We start from the raw sequence: 13,929 nt of genomic DNA on the forward strand, positions 1-13,929 counted from the left end.
GACCTTGGGGAAACCATTTTGCCTTTCTTAACCTCAGCCTCTCACCTGAAAACCTAGTGCCTGCTTCACTGGGGCTTAATACATGTTTGTATTAAGCCACTTTCCCAAAGAAAGGTCCCCCAGATCCATCCAAGGCCTAGCTGATTTTCCCAGATACACTCATCTTATCTTTTTGTTTTCTCCTTAGTAAAGACCCATTCCTGCAGAATTCCCTATTCCCAGTATAGCCAGTACCTGTCAACAGACAAGCTGATCCGCATCAGTGCCCTGGGCGAAGAGAAGAACAGTCCAGAAAAGATTCTGGTGGACAAGATCATCACCTTAGCTTATCCACGCATCATGATTAATGTAAGTGGTCTGGGGGCCCCTGGAGATCTGGCTGGGGTGGGAGCCCTCTGAGAGTCTGTTCAGGAGAGCAGCCTCTGACTCTTGCCTCTGACTCTTCTGGTGTCCCCAAATACCTCCCTATCAGAACATGAAATTCATCTGAAAACATTGGACAGGATGTCCATCCTCTTGCACCATTAAAGGCGTTATGGATGGACCTTGAGCAGGTTTCATGGAAAGGACAAGGAGAGATGCCTCCCTTGTACCACCTTCTACTGATGGCTTTCCCCAGGGTCAACATGAGGAACTATGAGCTCAGATGGGAGAAACCTGAGTGGGGAGGAAAGCACTGACTGAGATCAGCTTAGGTGTGATTTACCATTTCCTGGCTGTGCATTCTTAGACAAGGCCCTGGGTCTCTGCTTCTTGAACTGTCAAATGAGAGGATTAGACGAGCTGGCCTCTGAGGACACTGCCTGCTGTGACATTCTGTGGTCCTCTGAGTGGGAAGACTTCATGGATCTCTTCCAGTGCTATCTCCCCAAGGCCAAGCAGCCTCCTAGACCCTGCCAAGTGAGCCTGTGGGGCCCCATGGTGGGGTGTGTCTGGCAAGCCCAGCCACGGGAGTCTGTTTTAGGGAGGGTTTCCAGGTTTGCTTCCATCTGTCTACAGCCTTGAATGTCCCATTGCTTTTCACTCACACACTGGTGTGAAAAGAAATGAGCCAGTTATGTTAAGAAGAAGAAAAGGGATACAGTGGAAGTGCAATACAAAAGTGCCAAAGAAGATTCTATCCACTCAAATTATGCATGAGAATCCTTGAGATTGATTAGTTTACACTTCAATGAAATCCTTGGAGCAGAGGAAACATCGCTAGAGACTCCAATTTATCAGACTTTTCCATATGCTGGGTTGAGGGATGTAAAATATTTTGTACAAACATCTATGCATGTATAAATGAAACAAAATTTTACATAACAATATCTTGTGTGATATACACTAATATTTTCTTCTATTTCATTCTTTAAAAACATTAACAACAATCCATCGAGTTGGTTTTAACCCATAGTTGGAAAAACCTGGGTCACAGAAGTCCAGCTCTTCAGGAAATACATCTAAGGAGCAATTGCTTACACAATTGCACAGCTAACATTCTTTAATTCATAACAGAAAAAGTGACCTATAAAATGCCATCAGCATAGAAACTCCCCAGTATGATAATATTTCAGTCATAATAAATTGGGGATTATGGAAAAGAAAGGAAACAGTAAGAAAGATTTTAAAGTCCTAGTCTTACATATAGTAGAACTCTACAAGGAAAAATTTCCAGCAACTATAATAGAAAGCATTAACAGACACTGAAGATACAAGTCATCTTCCTGTTGAAGTGGGCCCAATCAAGGGTTTAGTGAATTGGGGAATGAGATTAATTTTCTGTTCCCTTCCTCTTCCCTGGATTTCTCTGTTTAGGTTTTAGGAGCTGCCATTGTGAATCAGCCACTCTCCATACAGGTGCTGTTTTCAAACCCCCTCTCAGAGCATGTTGCAGATTGTGTGCTGACTGTGGAAGGAAGTGGTCTCTTCAAGAAACAGCAGAGAGTTCTGTGAGTTCTGGGGGTATTCAGCCTTCACTTCCATCTTGTCTTGGGGTTATCACTATCCTTCTTTCTGGTGACGGGTGCCAAGGCCAGTCTCTTAAAACATGATGAAAGAAAAGCCCTGGTTGCTGAGTGGAAAGAGCTTTGGAGTTATCATATTGGGTACGATTTTCTAACATTCTGTTTTCTATGCTACAGCATTGGAGTCCTCAAACCTCAACACAGGGCCAGCATCACTCTGGAGACTGTCCCCTTCAAGAGTGGCCAAAGGCAGATCCAAGCTAATCTGAGGAGCAACAAGTTTAAGGACATCAAGGGTTACAGGAATGTCTATGTAGACTTGAGGTTATAAATTTTGGAACAATGAGTGGATGCACAGATTTTAAGCTTCAGGAGAAGGAGCAAGTTCAAATGCAAGCTGTGCCACTCCACAACAGGAGCTTTATAGGGGTTCTGAAGTAAGCAACAGAGGAGATGTCAGCAATGAATAGTCCCCTGGACCATTTGCACAGCTCCCAAGGAGTCTTGGGAGACCAGAGATTCTATGGTGTCCAATCCAGAGTTGTGAGATAACACTCAAATGTCTGAGGGCAGTGGTTGGACTTGACCATGACTTACTGCCCCCTCAGAAGACTGACTGAGCAGCTCACTGTCATTTTGTCACTGCAGTGGCTAATGTCCTAGTCCCAATAAATTTCAGTCCTTTGCACCCATGTAGTCATCACTTTCCCTCCAGCAACCCCTACCTATTCTCCAGATGCTGGGAGTGTCCTATTGTTTTAACACCTGAGCCCATCAAGGGTGAATTTCTGAGTGCCTAGTATGTGCCAGCTGCTGTTCTGAGTATAGGAGAGAAGACAGTAAACAAAGCAAAGGTTCTGCCCCCATGGAGCTTACATTCTATTGGTTGTGGTGGGGCTACAGAAAACATGTCAACAGGTAAGTAAGGTACTTACAGATAGTGTGTCCGTCATGATCTAGTTAGGAAAACCAACCCCTGTAAATGTTTCTACATACTACCTCTTTGTATCTTGGGGGAAAATGAGATCTCTCATTTGGCCTTCCTTTGAATCCCTTTCCATATCACATCCAAGATGTCCCTCAATCCTAAAAGTTCCAGACTCTTGGCTCAAAATCTGCCAGTGCATTGTGGTGCTGGATGGACCTGGAATGACTGTGGTTCCAGAGAAAACGCCAGCTGATGATGCAGTGAAGCAGATTTTTGGTAGGAAATGAAGTACTCTCAGACCCTTATAATGGCTATAGCTCGTATGTATCCTCCCTGTGAACACAAAGCCACTCCAATAATTATCTCCTCTCAGATGCACCTGCTTTCTCACGGCACCGTGCCAAATTTGGGATGGAGAAAGGCATGATGCACCTGCCCTCCAGGTACTGCTACATGACTAAGACAGCTGTTTTGGGCATATATTAAATGCACACACATTAAATAAATACTTCTATTATATATAAACAAAATGGTAAGTGTAACTGACCAGAGGGAGAGAAGAGGGTGTGGTGAGAATTGCATAGTAGGTTGATGGCCCTATTAAAGAGTAGGAGAGAACCAGGAGAACCCTAACAGCAGGGACCTTGAAGTAACATATAATTATTTCATTCTGTAGTTGTTGCCTAACAATCATGAAAAATGGTTTCAGGAAAACATTGTGGATGGGAACATCTTACAGAGACAGTGACCTCTGAAGTACTTGTCAACTACCACACCCTCAGACTCTTTAAGGAATCTTGATTTTAACAGTACATTCATTAACTCTTCCACTCAACAAATATTCAGAGTTTCTATAGGGGCCAGGTCCTGAGCTAGGCACTGAGGACACAAGAAGGACCAGGGTCTGCCCTCAAGGAGCTCAAGTCTAAGCATGTGGAAAATGAAAAATGGACAGGAGGTTCTAACACAGAGTGGTGATAACCACCATTGGAGTGAGTGCAAGGTGTTATGGGTGCATAAGGAGAGGCAACTTGTCCAATCTTGGGATTGTGAATCAAGGAAGGCTTCCTGAAGGGGAGTGGCATTTAAGCTAAAATCTAACAGACAAGGAGTCAAAGGGGTTGGAATGCAGTAAAGCAGTCAGGAACTGCAAGTCATTCTGATAGCTAGAGATAAGAGTGGGAGGTGGCAAGTAGCAGGAAAAAATGAGTCTAGAGCCAAGGGATGAAGAGCTTCAGGCAGGCAGTCTAAGGAGTTTGGACAGCGATCACCTGGAGGCATCTGTTTCCTTTAAGTCTTGGATCATGGTCTTTGCCTGAAATGTCAGTGCTTAAAGTTGATTCTATATTGCGGAGCTGAGCAGACTTCATGTGATTTCAGAAGCACTTAAAGGACAAATAGTTCTCCATCCTGGCCTGTCATAGAGGCTTACAACTCCCATCAGAGCATTCCTTTGAGCTAAGGCCTTCCTTGAATGTCAAGGTTGTCTTTCAACTATTCATTTAACATTTATTGAGTACCTATGTGTTGAATATTCTAGGCCCAAGGATAGAGCAGTAACAAGGCAAACAAGGCAAAGGATTTGAATAGATGTCTCTCCAAAGACACTATACAAATGGCCAAAAAAAGCACATAAAAAGATGCTCAATATCACTAATCATGAGAAAAATGCAAATCAAAACTACACTGAGATATTAAAAGTAGAAATACCACACAACCCAGTCTACTACTGGTTATGTAACCAAAGAAAATGAAAACACTAGTTCAAAAACATATGAACCCCTATGTTTGTTTGTTTAGTGAAATAAGTCATATAGAGAAAGACAAATTCTATGTGATTTCACTTATATGTGGAATCTAAGAACAAACAGACAAAAGAGACAGACCCACAGAAAACAGACTGATGGTTGCCAGAGGGGAGGGAGTGGAGAAGTGGGTAAAATGGGTGAAGGGGAGTGGGAGGTACAGGCTTCCAGTTATGGAATGAATAAGTCATGGTAAGAAAAGGCACAGCATAGGGAATATAGTCAATGGTACTGTAATAGCGTCATATAGTGACAGATGGGTAACTACACTTGTGGTGAGCATAGCATAATGTAAAGACTTGTCTAATCCCTATGTTGTACACCCGAAACTAATGTGTGTCAACTTCTTATTTTTCAAAAAAATCCTCTACATTGAGATATTACATTACATCCATTAAGATGGCTATTTAAACAAACAAACAAACAAACAAACAGAAAATAACAAGTATTGGTGGGAATTGAGAAGTTGTTGGTAGGATTGTAAAATGATGCAACCACTTTGGAAAACAGTATGGCAGTTACTCAAAAAGTTTAAAATAGAACTACCATATGATCCAGCAATCCCATTTTGGGTATATTTTCAAAAGAATTGAATGCAGGGTCTCAAAGAGATACTTGCACACCCATATCCACAGCACTATTCACAATAGCCAGGAGGAAGAAGCAACCCAAATGTCCATCACAGGATGAATGGATAATCAAAATTTGGTATATACATACAATGGAATATTCATCCCTAAAAGGGAAGGGAATCCTGTCACATGCTACAATATGGATGAACCTTGAGGACATTATGTTAAGTGAAATAAGCCAGTCATAAAGGGATAAATACTGTATGATTCCACTTACATGAAGTATCTAAATTAGTCAAATTAATGATATAGAAAGTAGAATGATACTTACCAGAGCCTGAGGGGAGGGAGTATGAGGGAGTTCAAATTTCAATTCTGCAAGATGAAAAGGTTTTGGAGATCTCTTTCACAACAATGTAAACATACTTAACACTACTGAATTGTATACTTAAAAATGGTTAAGATGATAAATGTTATGGTATACGTTTTCTACCACAATAAAAAAATTTTTAACCATCCTATACTGTTTCAACATTTACAACTTTATTAGATAAATAATAATAGCATCCATAACAATGTCAGCAGGAATAAAAATCTCCATTAATTGAGTGCCTAAAAACAAACAAGCAAAACTGGGTTTCAGTCTTTGTAAGCGTTGGTCTATTTCCTATTACCTTTACTCCTGGAGTAGAGTCCTTCAGGGGTCCTGATTGAAAACCTGGGGTATTTATTGAGACCCTTCATCCTGGTGGCCCTGGAGCTCCAATTTATATCCTCCAGCCCTGCGAGATTGCCAGAAGATCTGCTCAGATTCTCAGGCTGTCATCCGCCAATTGTGAATCAGCAAATATCCTAAAGGGAAAAGTGGCACTCTGTCAGGCTTACCTCTCTGTGCTTCTCTTCTCCATGAGATCTTGATCCCTCAAATCCTTGATGCCTTGATGCCTTCAGGCAGATATGTGAAATATTTTATTCAGTTTTTCTGGTTATTATCAACAGGGGCTATAGTATCAAACTAGTTTGCTCTATCTAGAAGCAGAAATCCTTGAGAGGTATTAAAAGAGGCCTGAATAGAGAGAACTTCCTAGTGATAGTTTGGATTATAGGCTAATAATGAAGTCGAATGTATGTATGGGACCGGAGCTGGACCTGACCTATGTTTGAGTCCAGTCTTTACCACAAACTGTGAAATCTTGGGAAATCAGATCCTGGGAGGCTCAGAGATAAACTTCTAGTGTGTGGACACCATGTTTACAGATAGATTGTAATGTGCATTTTTAGTCTCATTTTTGCTATTTTATCTCCATCTCTATTCATCTTTTGCATCATTTTAATATATGCTCTTCTTTTAAAGTTTATTTATTTATTCGAGAGAAAGAGAGAGGGAGAGAGCAGGGGAGGGGCAGAGAGAGATGGAGAGAAAGAGAATCCTAAGCAGCCTACATGCTGTCAGCATAGAACCTGCTTAGGATTCTTCCTCTCTCTCTGCCCCTTCCCAGCTTGTACTCTTTCTGTCTCTCAAAGTAAATAAATAAAGACTTTTTAAAAAAGTGTTTTAGGGGCGCCTGGGTGGCGCAGTCGGTTAAGCGTCCGACTTCAGCCAGGTCACGATCTCGCGGTCCTTGAGTTCGAGCCCCGTGTCGGGCTCTGGGCTGATGGCTCAGAGCCTGGAGCCTGTTTCCGATTCTGTGTCTCCCTCTCTCTCTGCCCCTCCCCCGTTCATGCTCTGTCTCTCTCTGTCCCAAAAATAAATAAACATTGAAAAAAAATTAAAAAAAAAAGTGTTTTAAAAGTCAGAGGTATAACTGACTGAGCCACCCAGGTACCCCAATATATGTTCTTTTTTTAAGTAGGCTACATGGCCAACATGGGGGCTTAAACTCATGACCCTGAGATTGAGAGTCAGATGCTCCACCAGTTGAGCCAGGCAAGTGCCCCTAAGTTCTTTTTTTTTTTTTAAGTAAGTTTCATGCCCAATGTGGGGCTTGAACTCATGACTCTAAGATCAAGAGTCACATGTTCTACCAACTGAGCCAGTCAGGCACCACAATATATGCTCTTCTGAAACATCATGTTTCACTGTTAGTCATCTTAAATTCTTTCTGGAAGGAGGCAGTATGTTAATTGATTTACTCATTAATTCATTCATTAAAATAAATATGTTTACTCCCTGGACCTGTTTCCTCACCAATAAAACAGGAATAATGATCTCTTACTTAGTTTACACAATTGAAGTTTCAGATCATATGAGATAATGTATGTAAAAATGCTTTGTAAAGCAATGTACCAGCATCATTAATTTATTTGAAAGTGGGAGTCCTGTTGAATATCTTTTCTTCCTTGCCCCCTGTAACCCAAACTTTAGTGTGTCTTACCAATTTCATGTCCTGCATTTCTGTCAAATCAGTCCACCTCTATGTTCACCATCACTCTCCTGACCAGGCCACCATCATCTCTCACTTAAATCATTATGGCAGACTCTTACTGGTCCTCTCTTTTCCACTTTGAACCCCAGCCAGCGTGGTATTTTATTTTATTTTTTAAATCCATTTTATTTATTTATTTATTTATTTATTTATTTATTTATTTATTATATATATGAAATTTATTGACAAATTGGTTTCCATACAACACCCAGTGCTTATCCCAAAAGGTGCCCTCCTCAATACCCATCACCCACCCTCCCCTCCCTCCCACCCCCCATCAACCCTCAGTTTGTTCTCAGTTTTTAACAGTCTCTTATGCTTTGGCTCTCTCCCACTCTAACCTCTTTTTTTTTTTTTTCCTTCCCCTCCCCCATGGGTTCCTGTTAAGTTTCTCAGGATCCACTTAAGAGTGAAACCATATGGTATCTGTCTTTCTCTGTATGGCTTATTTCACTTAGCATCACACTCTCCAGTTCCATCCACGTTGCTACAAAAGGCCATATTTCATTTTTTCTCATTGCCACGTAGTACTCCATTGTGTATATAAACCACAATTTCTTTATCCATTCATCAGTTGATGGACATTTAGGCTCTTTCCATAATTTGGCTATTGTTGAGAGTGCTGCTATGAACATTGGGGTACAAGTGGCCCTATGCATCAGTACTCCTGTATCCCTTGGATAAATTCCTAGCAGTGCTATTGCTGGGTCATAGGGTAGGTCTATTTTTAATTTTCTGAGGAACCTCCACACTGCTTTCCAGAGCGGCTGCACCAATTTGCATTCCCACCAACAGTGCAAGAGGGTTCCCGTTTCTCCACATCCTCTCCAGCATCTATAGTCTCCTGATTTGTTCATTTTGGCCACTCTGACTGGCGTGAGGTGATACCTGAGTGTGGTTTTGATTTGTATTTCCCTGATAAGGAGCGACCCTGAACATCTTTTCATGTGCCTGTTGGCCATCCGGATGTCTTCTTTAGAGAAGTGTCTACTCATGTTTTCTGCACATTTCTTCACTGGGTTATTTGTTTTTCGGGTGTGGAGTTTGGTGAGCTCTTTATAGATTTCGGATACTAGCCCTTTGTCCGATAGGTCATTTGCGAATATCTTTTCCCATTCCGTCGGTTGTCTTTTAGTTTTGTTGGTTGTTTCCTTTGCTGTGCAGAAGCTTTTTATCTTCATAAGGTCCCAGTAATTCACTTTTGCTTTTAATTCCCTTGCCTTTGGGGATGTGTCGAGTAAGAGATTGCTACGGCTGAGGTCAGAGAGGTCTTTTCCTGCTTTCTCCTCTAAGGTTTTGATGGTTTCCTGTCTCACATTTAGGTCTTTTATCCATTTTGAGTTTATTTTTGTGAATGGTGTGAGAAAGTGGTCTAGTTTCAACCTTCTGCATGTTGCTGTCCAGTTCTCCCAGCACCATTTGTTAAAGAGGCTGTCTTTTTTCCATTGGATGTTCTTTCCTGCTTTGTCAAAGATGAGTTGGCCATACGTTTGTGGGTCTAGTTCTGGGGTTTCTATTCTTTTTTTTTTTTTTTTTTTTTTTAATTTTTTTTTTTTCAACGTTTATTTATTTTTGGGACAGAGAGAGAGCATGAACGGGGGAGGGGCAGAGAGAGAGGGAGACACAGAATCGGAAACAGGCTCCAGGCTCTGAGCCATCAGCCCAGAGCCTGACGCGGGGCTCGAACTCCCGGACCGCGAGATCGTGACCTGGCTGAAGTCGGACGCTTAACCGACTGCGCCACCCAGGCGCCCCTGGGGTTTCTATTCTATTCCATTGGTCTGTGTGTCTGTTTTTGTGCCATTAAATCCATTTTAAAAATACTTTTATTTATTTTTGAGAGAGAGAGAGAGAGAGAGAGAGAGACAGTGCAAGCAGGGGAGGGGCAGAAAGAGAGGGAGACAGAATCTTAAGCAGGGGCTTGAAATTGTGAACTGTGAGATAATGACTTGAGCTGAAGTCAGGAAGCTTAACTGACTGAGCCACGTAGGAGCCCCAGAGTGGTATTTTAAGAAATGCTAATGTGATTGTTACTCCATTGCTTAAAGTCCCATTTGTTAACTTCCCAGAACTCTGAGGATAAAATTCAAAATCCTTAACTCAACTCTACAAAATTCAGCCCTTGCCTTTACTTCTCATCACAGGCTTTGCTCCATCCAGTCCCTTGACCTTCCTTTGATTGCTCCTTCCCTTAGGGCTTTTGCATATGCTGTTCTCTTTCCTCCCATACCATCCCACCCCTTGCCCCATTGCCTAGCTATCTTTCCTGTTTCCTGGCTTAAATTTGCTTTGTCAGGGAAACCTCCCTGGACCTCCACACCTAGGTCATAGAACTTGGAACTTTTCTATTATAGCAGTTATCACAATGGCAAGCAAATAATTAACAGTATAAGCACTTAACACTGTTTCCTCCTGCTGGAATATAAGCTCCTTGTTGGTAAAGACACATCTATCTAATTTATTACTGTATTACCAGTGTCTATTACAGTTCCTGATGAACAATAGTGTTCAATAAATGTTTGTATCATGAATGAATAAATGAATCCTTCTTGGGTATACACTGGCCACTTTGTTTTTCTGCCAGAGGCTGGGAAGTTGAAAGGTGTGGATGTAGTGGGAAGCAGGACCGAACTTTCTGGTCACTCATGCCTCCATCTTCCTCGCATCTCCCATTCTCCTTTACCCCGCTCAACCAAAACATAGCAATATGTCACAGGCTCCCTCAAAATGCCCCAACTGAAATACTGCCAGAAAGTGGGTGTTTGTGGAGTTCCCTGGGAAATGTATCAGGAGAGATTATCTCTATTAGTACCAAAAGTGAAACAAATCCAAAAAGGGATACCAGCCCATGACTCCCCCATTGCCCTCCCAGAGCCAGAGGACTCACTGTGGTGAAAACAGTCTTTCAGTCTGTCTTTTGTAAAGAAAACAGCCTTTTCTTTCTCTTGCAAGTTTTTGTTATTTTTCAAATAATTACAATACATTGTTGTGGTATAAAGATACTAAATGTGAGAAGTGAGATGATTCATATTCAGAAATAGCAAATAAAAGCTGTGCTGTCTAGTTAACAATAGGTTTACAACCTATTGGAAATATGTATCACTCCCTCTCCGGCTGGCGCGCATGCACGCGCGCGCCCACACACACACACACACACACACACACACACACACACACTGGAGTCCCAAACCCTTAGATATCTGACTTCCTGGTTCTCCTTACTCTCTCCATTTCAGGAGCTTATTTTTCACGGGCTTTGCAATGAGCTTGCGCCAAATAACTGAGGTCTCTGCATCACCTCAAGAAACGTACCTTTGCTCCCATTAAACTACTTTTTGCCTTACATGGGCATAGGCGACTTCCCGGTAAGGCTGTAATCTCTGTTGTACTCAGCCAATGAGGAATCAGGGGAAGGACTTGCATGGTAGGAGATAAATTGCCTGCTGTAACCACCCCTAGTGTGCCTGTCCATCAGACACCCCTCTTGCAAGAATGTTGATTAAAGCCTCCCTTCACTGTGCTCCGAGTCTCCTCTCCCTCCTTTGACTGGGTCAGTGGGCTTATTTCTTACACTAAAGGGTATACAGAAAGCCTTACACCCAGGCACTGAATTGCCCTACGCCAAAGCAATAGCTTTCCAGAAATATTCTACATAAACACAAATTCATATATATTCTCCCCCCACACCATTTATGCAAAGCTAGCATACTATTCACACCTTGCTTTTTGCATTTAATGGTATAACTTGGAGCTGGTTCCATATTAATTCATGTAGAGCCAGTTCATTCTTTTTCACATTTGCATGGTTGTCCATTGAATATAATTTATCTATCTAGTACCTTATTTATGGACGTTTATATAGTTTCTGATATTTTGCTATTGTAATTACCAGTACAATCAATATATTTCTATAAATTTCATTTTACATGTTTGGTTATTTGCATTAGAATATGTAGAAGTGAAATGGCTGACTCAAAAATATAGACACTTAAGGTTTTGGTAGATATTACTTAATTTCCCTCTATAAAGCTGAATCAATTTACATTCTTACTAGGATTATAAGAGAATAACACTTTCCCACACCATCACTAACTCAGAAAGTTGTCAAACTATTTTATCTTTGCCAATCTGATAGGTGAAAGAAATGATATCCCAGGGTAGTTTTATTTTTATTTATATTAAATAAGGGTGGACATATTTTTATGTATTTAAGAGAGACATTTGAATTTCCTTTTTTGTGAATGGTCCATCATATCCTTCACCCATTTTTCTATTGGTTTGTTGTTCTTGACTTGTTGATTTGCAGGTACCTTTTACATTAAGGAAAGTAACACTTTGTGGTACAAGTTTCAAACATTCTCCCAGTTCTCCCAGGTCATTGTTCATATATTCTAACTTCGTTTATATTAATTTTTTAAGTTTATTTATTTTAATAGAAAGAGAGTGAAAGGAGGAGGAACAGAGAGAGAGGAAAACAGAGAATTCCAAGCAGACTCTGCACTATCAGTGTGGAGCCTGACGCAGGGCTCGAACTCACAAACCTTAAGATCATGATCTGAGCCAAAACCAAAAGTCAGATGTTCAAACAAATGAGCCACCCAGGCTCTCCTAACTTTGTTTATGAGTTTTTCCAACTAACAAAATTATAAGGAATGAAATTTATCTATTTTTTCTTTATGGCTTCTGGGGTTTGTGTTATATTTTAAAAGGCATTCCCCAGGCTGACTTAAAAGTAAGTGTCTTATCTTTCCTTTCAGTACTTTTAGGATTTAATTTTTTACATTTAGAGTTTTGATTCATCTGAAATTCAGTTTGGTATATGGTGCAAGGTAGGAAACCAACTGTATTCTGCAAGCTTTTTGTACCCAAATAAGTTACTAGTGAATCCTTATCTTCCCAATGATTCAAAGTGCCACATTTAGCTCATACTTAATGCATACATTTTGGTTGATGTGCTTTCTCAAGTGAAGTGATGTCATACTATGTTGTAGTATCTAGGAATCCTGGTTATACTATATAAGGAGTTAGAAATGTAGCATGACCAGGCCTACTAGATATTAAAACACATCTTAGATGTTTTAATATAAAACATCTTTATAGCTTTAGATCTTTTTAGATTGTATTTTATATCTTTTAGAAACTTCCTTTTGAACCTTGGAATCAGCTTTTCCAGTTTCAGAGAAAAAACTTGTTAAAATTTTTATGGGGACTGCATTAAACTTAAGATTAGCATACTAAATTATCTTTTATAATAATTTTTTAGTAGATTCATGGTTTCCAGGTAAAAACCACTTCATCTTCAAATAATAAAAAATTTACCTCTTCATTTCTTGTGAAGAATCATTTTTTTGGAGGAATAAGAAGGCAGAAGCTTCATTTTTTTTTTAACATAATAAGATTCCTCAAATGGGCAATAGTTCAAAGTTTTAAAAGTATAAAATTGTAAACAGGAGAAAAATCACCTTCCTATTCCATTGTCCAGCTCTCCTCCCCACAGGCAACCAATGCTCTTTGTAGTTTCTTTTATATCCTTCTATAGATATCCCATATGTGTGCAGGCCAGTATTCCTGCCCCTGAGCGTGCTAACAGTCTTGGAGAAGCCCCAGCAAAAGCTGGGCTTTAGAAGACCAAAGAGGGCCAAAGAGGAGGTCCTGTCCTGTGTCTTGTCTCCTCAGTGACCAAACAAGTAGAAATAGAAAAAGATATAGGTCTTGAGTCCCAAGATAGTTTTCCATCTTCTCTGCTAGAGTCCCAGATCTGGTAGGCTTGGAAGAGCTGGGGCTCTGACTTCTACTTTTAGGATATTTGTTTTTCACCAACAAATTCTACCTCCTTATCTCCTTCACACAGATGATCTCCAGACATACAGGTTCTCTCTATTACCAAAATAGCCACAAACATCTAGCAACTTGAAGCCCATGATATGTTTAGGGCCTGAAATTTGGAGTTGAATGTGGGCCTTCTGCTTAGAGTCATCTCTTCCATAATCTTCTCTTGTTGTCCAGGTAATATCTCTGAGGGTCTCTTGAAACCACTGAAATGATAGGCTTAGAAGTTTCCTCTTGGCTTCTCTAGCTGGCTGATCTTCCTCCATTCCACCCACTGCTCCAGTCGGGCACAAGAGATAAAATGAAAAAGGGTAACTCCCAGCATCTGGTCCAAGAGATACTAGTGGGGAGGGAGCAAGAGAAAAGAAATACGTGGGGGCCTCACAGGAGGAGTGGAAGAAAACTATACTATTTATAGATTCT

At 40.7% G+C, this 13,929-nt stretch overlaps 1 protein-coding gene across 1 annotated transcript in view; it reads left to right on the forward strand.

Annotated features, from left to right (window-relative positions):
* Positions 1 to 3,061, forward strand: part of TGM5 (transglutaminase 5) — a 30,920-nt gene extending 27,859 nt beyond the window's left edge. The window contains exons 11-13 of the mRNA XM_047862251.1: positions 188 to 348; positions 1,798 to 1,931; positions 2,124 to 3,061. Coding sequence (XP_047718207.1) covers positions 188 to 348; positions 1,798 to 1,931; positions 2,124 to 2,277 — 449 coding nt within the window. The 3' untranslated portion in view covers positions 2,278 to 3,061. The remainder of the gene's footprint in view (positions 1 to 187; positions 349 to 1,797; positions 1,932 to 2,123) is intronic.
* Positions 3,062 to 13,929: the final 10,868 nt, after the last annotated feature.

This window comes from Prionailurus viverrinus, chromosome B3 (genome assembly GCF_022837055.1).
Source record: "Prionailurus viverrinus isolate Anna chromosome B3, UM_Priviv_1.0, whole genome shotgun sequence".
Classification (NCBI taxonomy): Eukaryota; Metazoa; Chordata; class Mammalia; order Carnivora; family Felidae; genus Prionailurus; species Prionailurus viverrinus.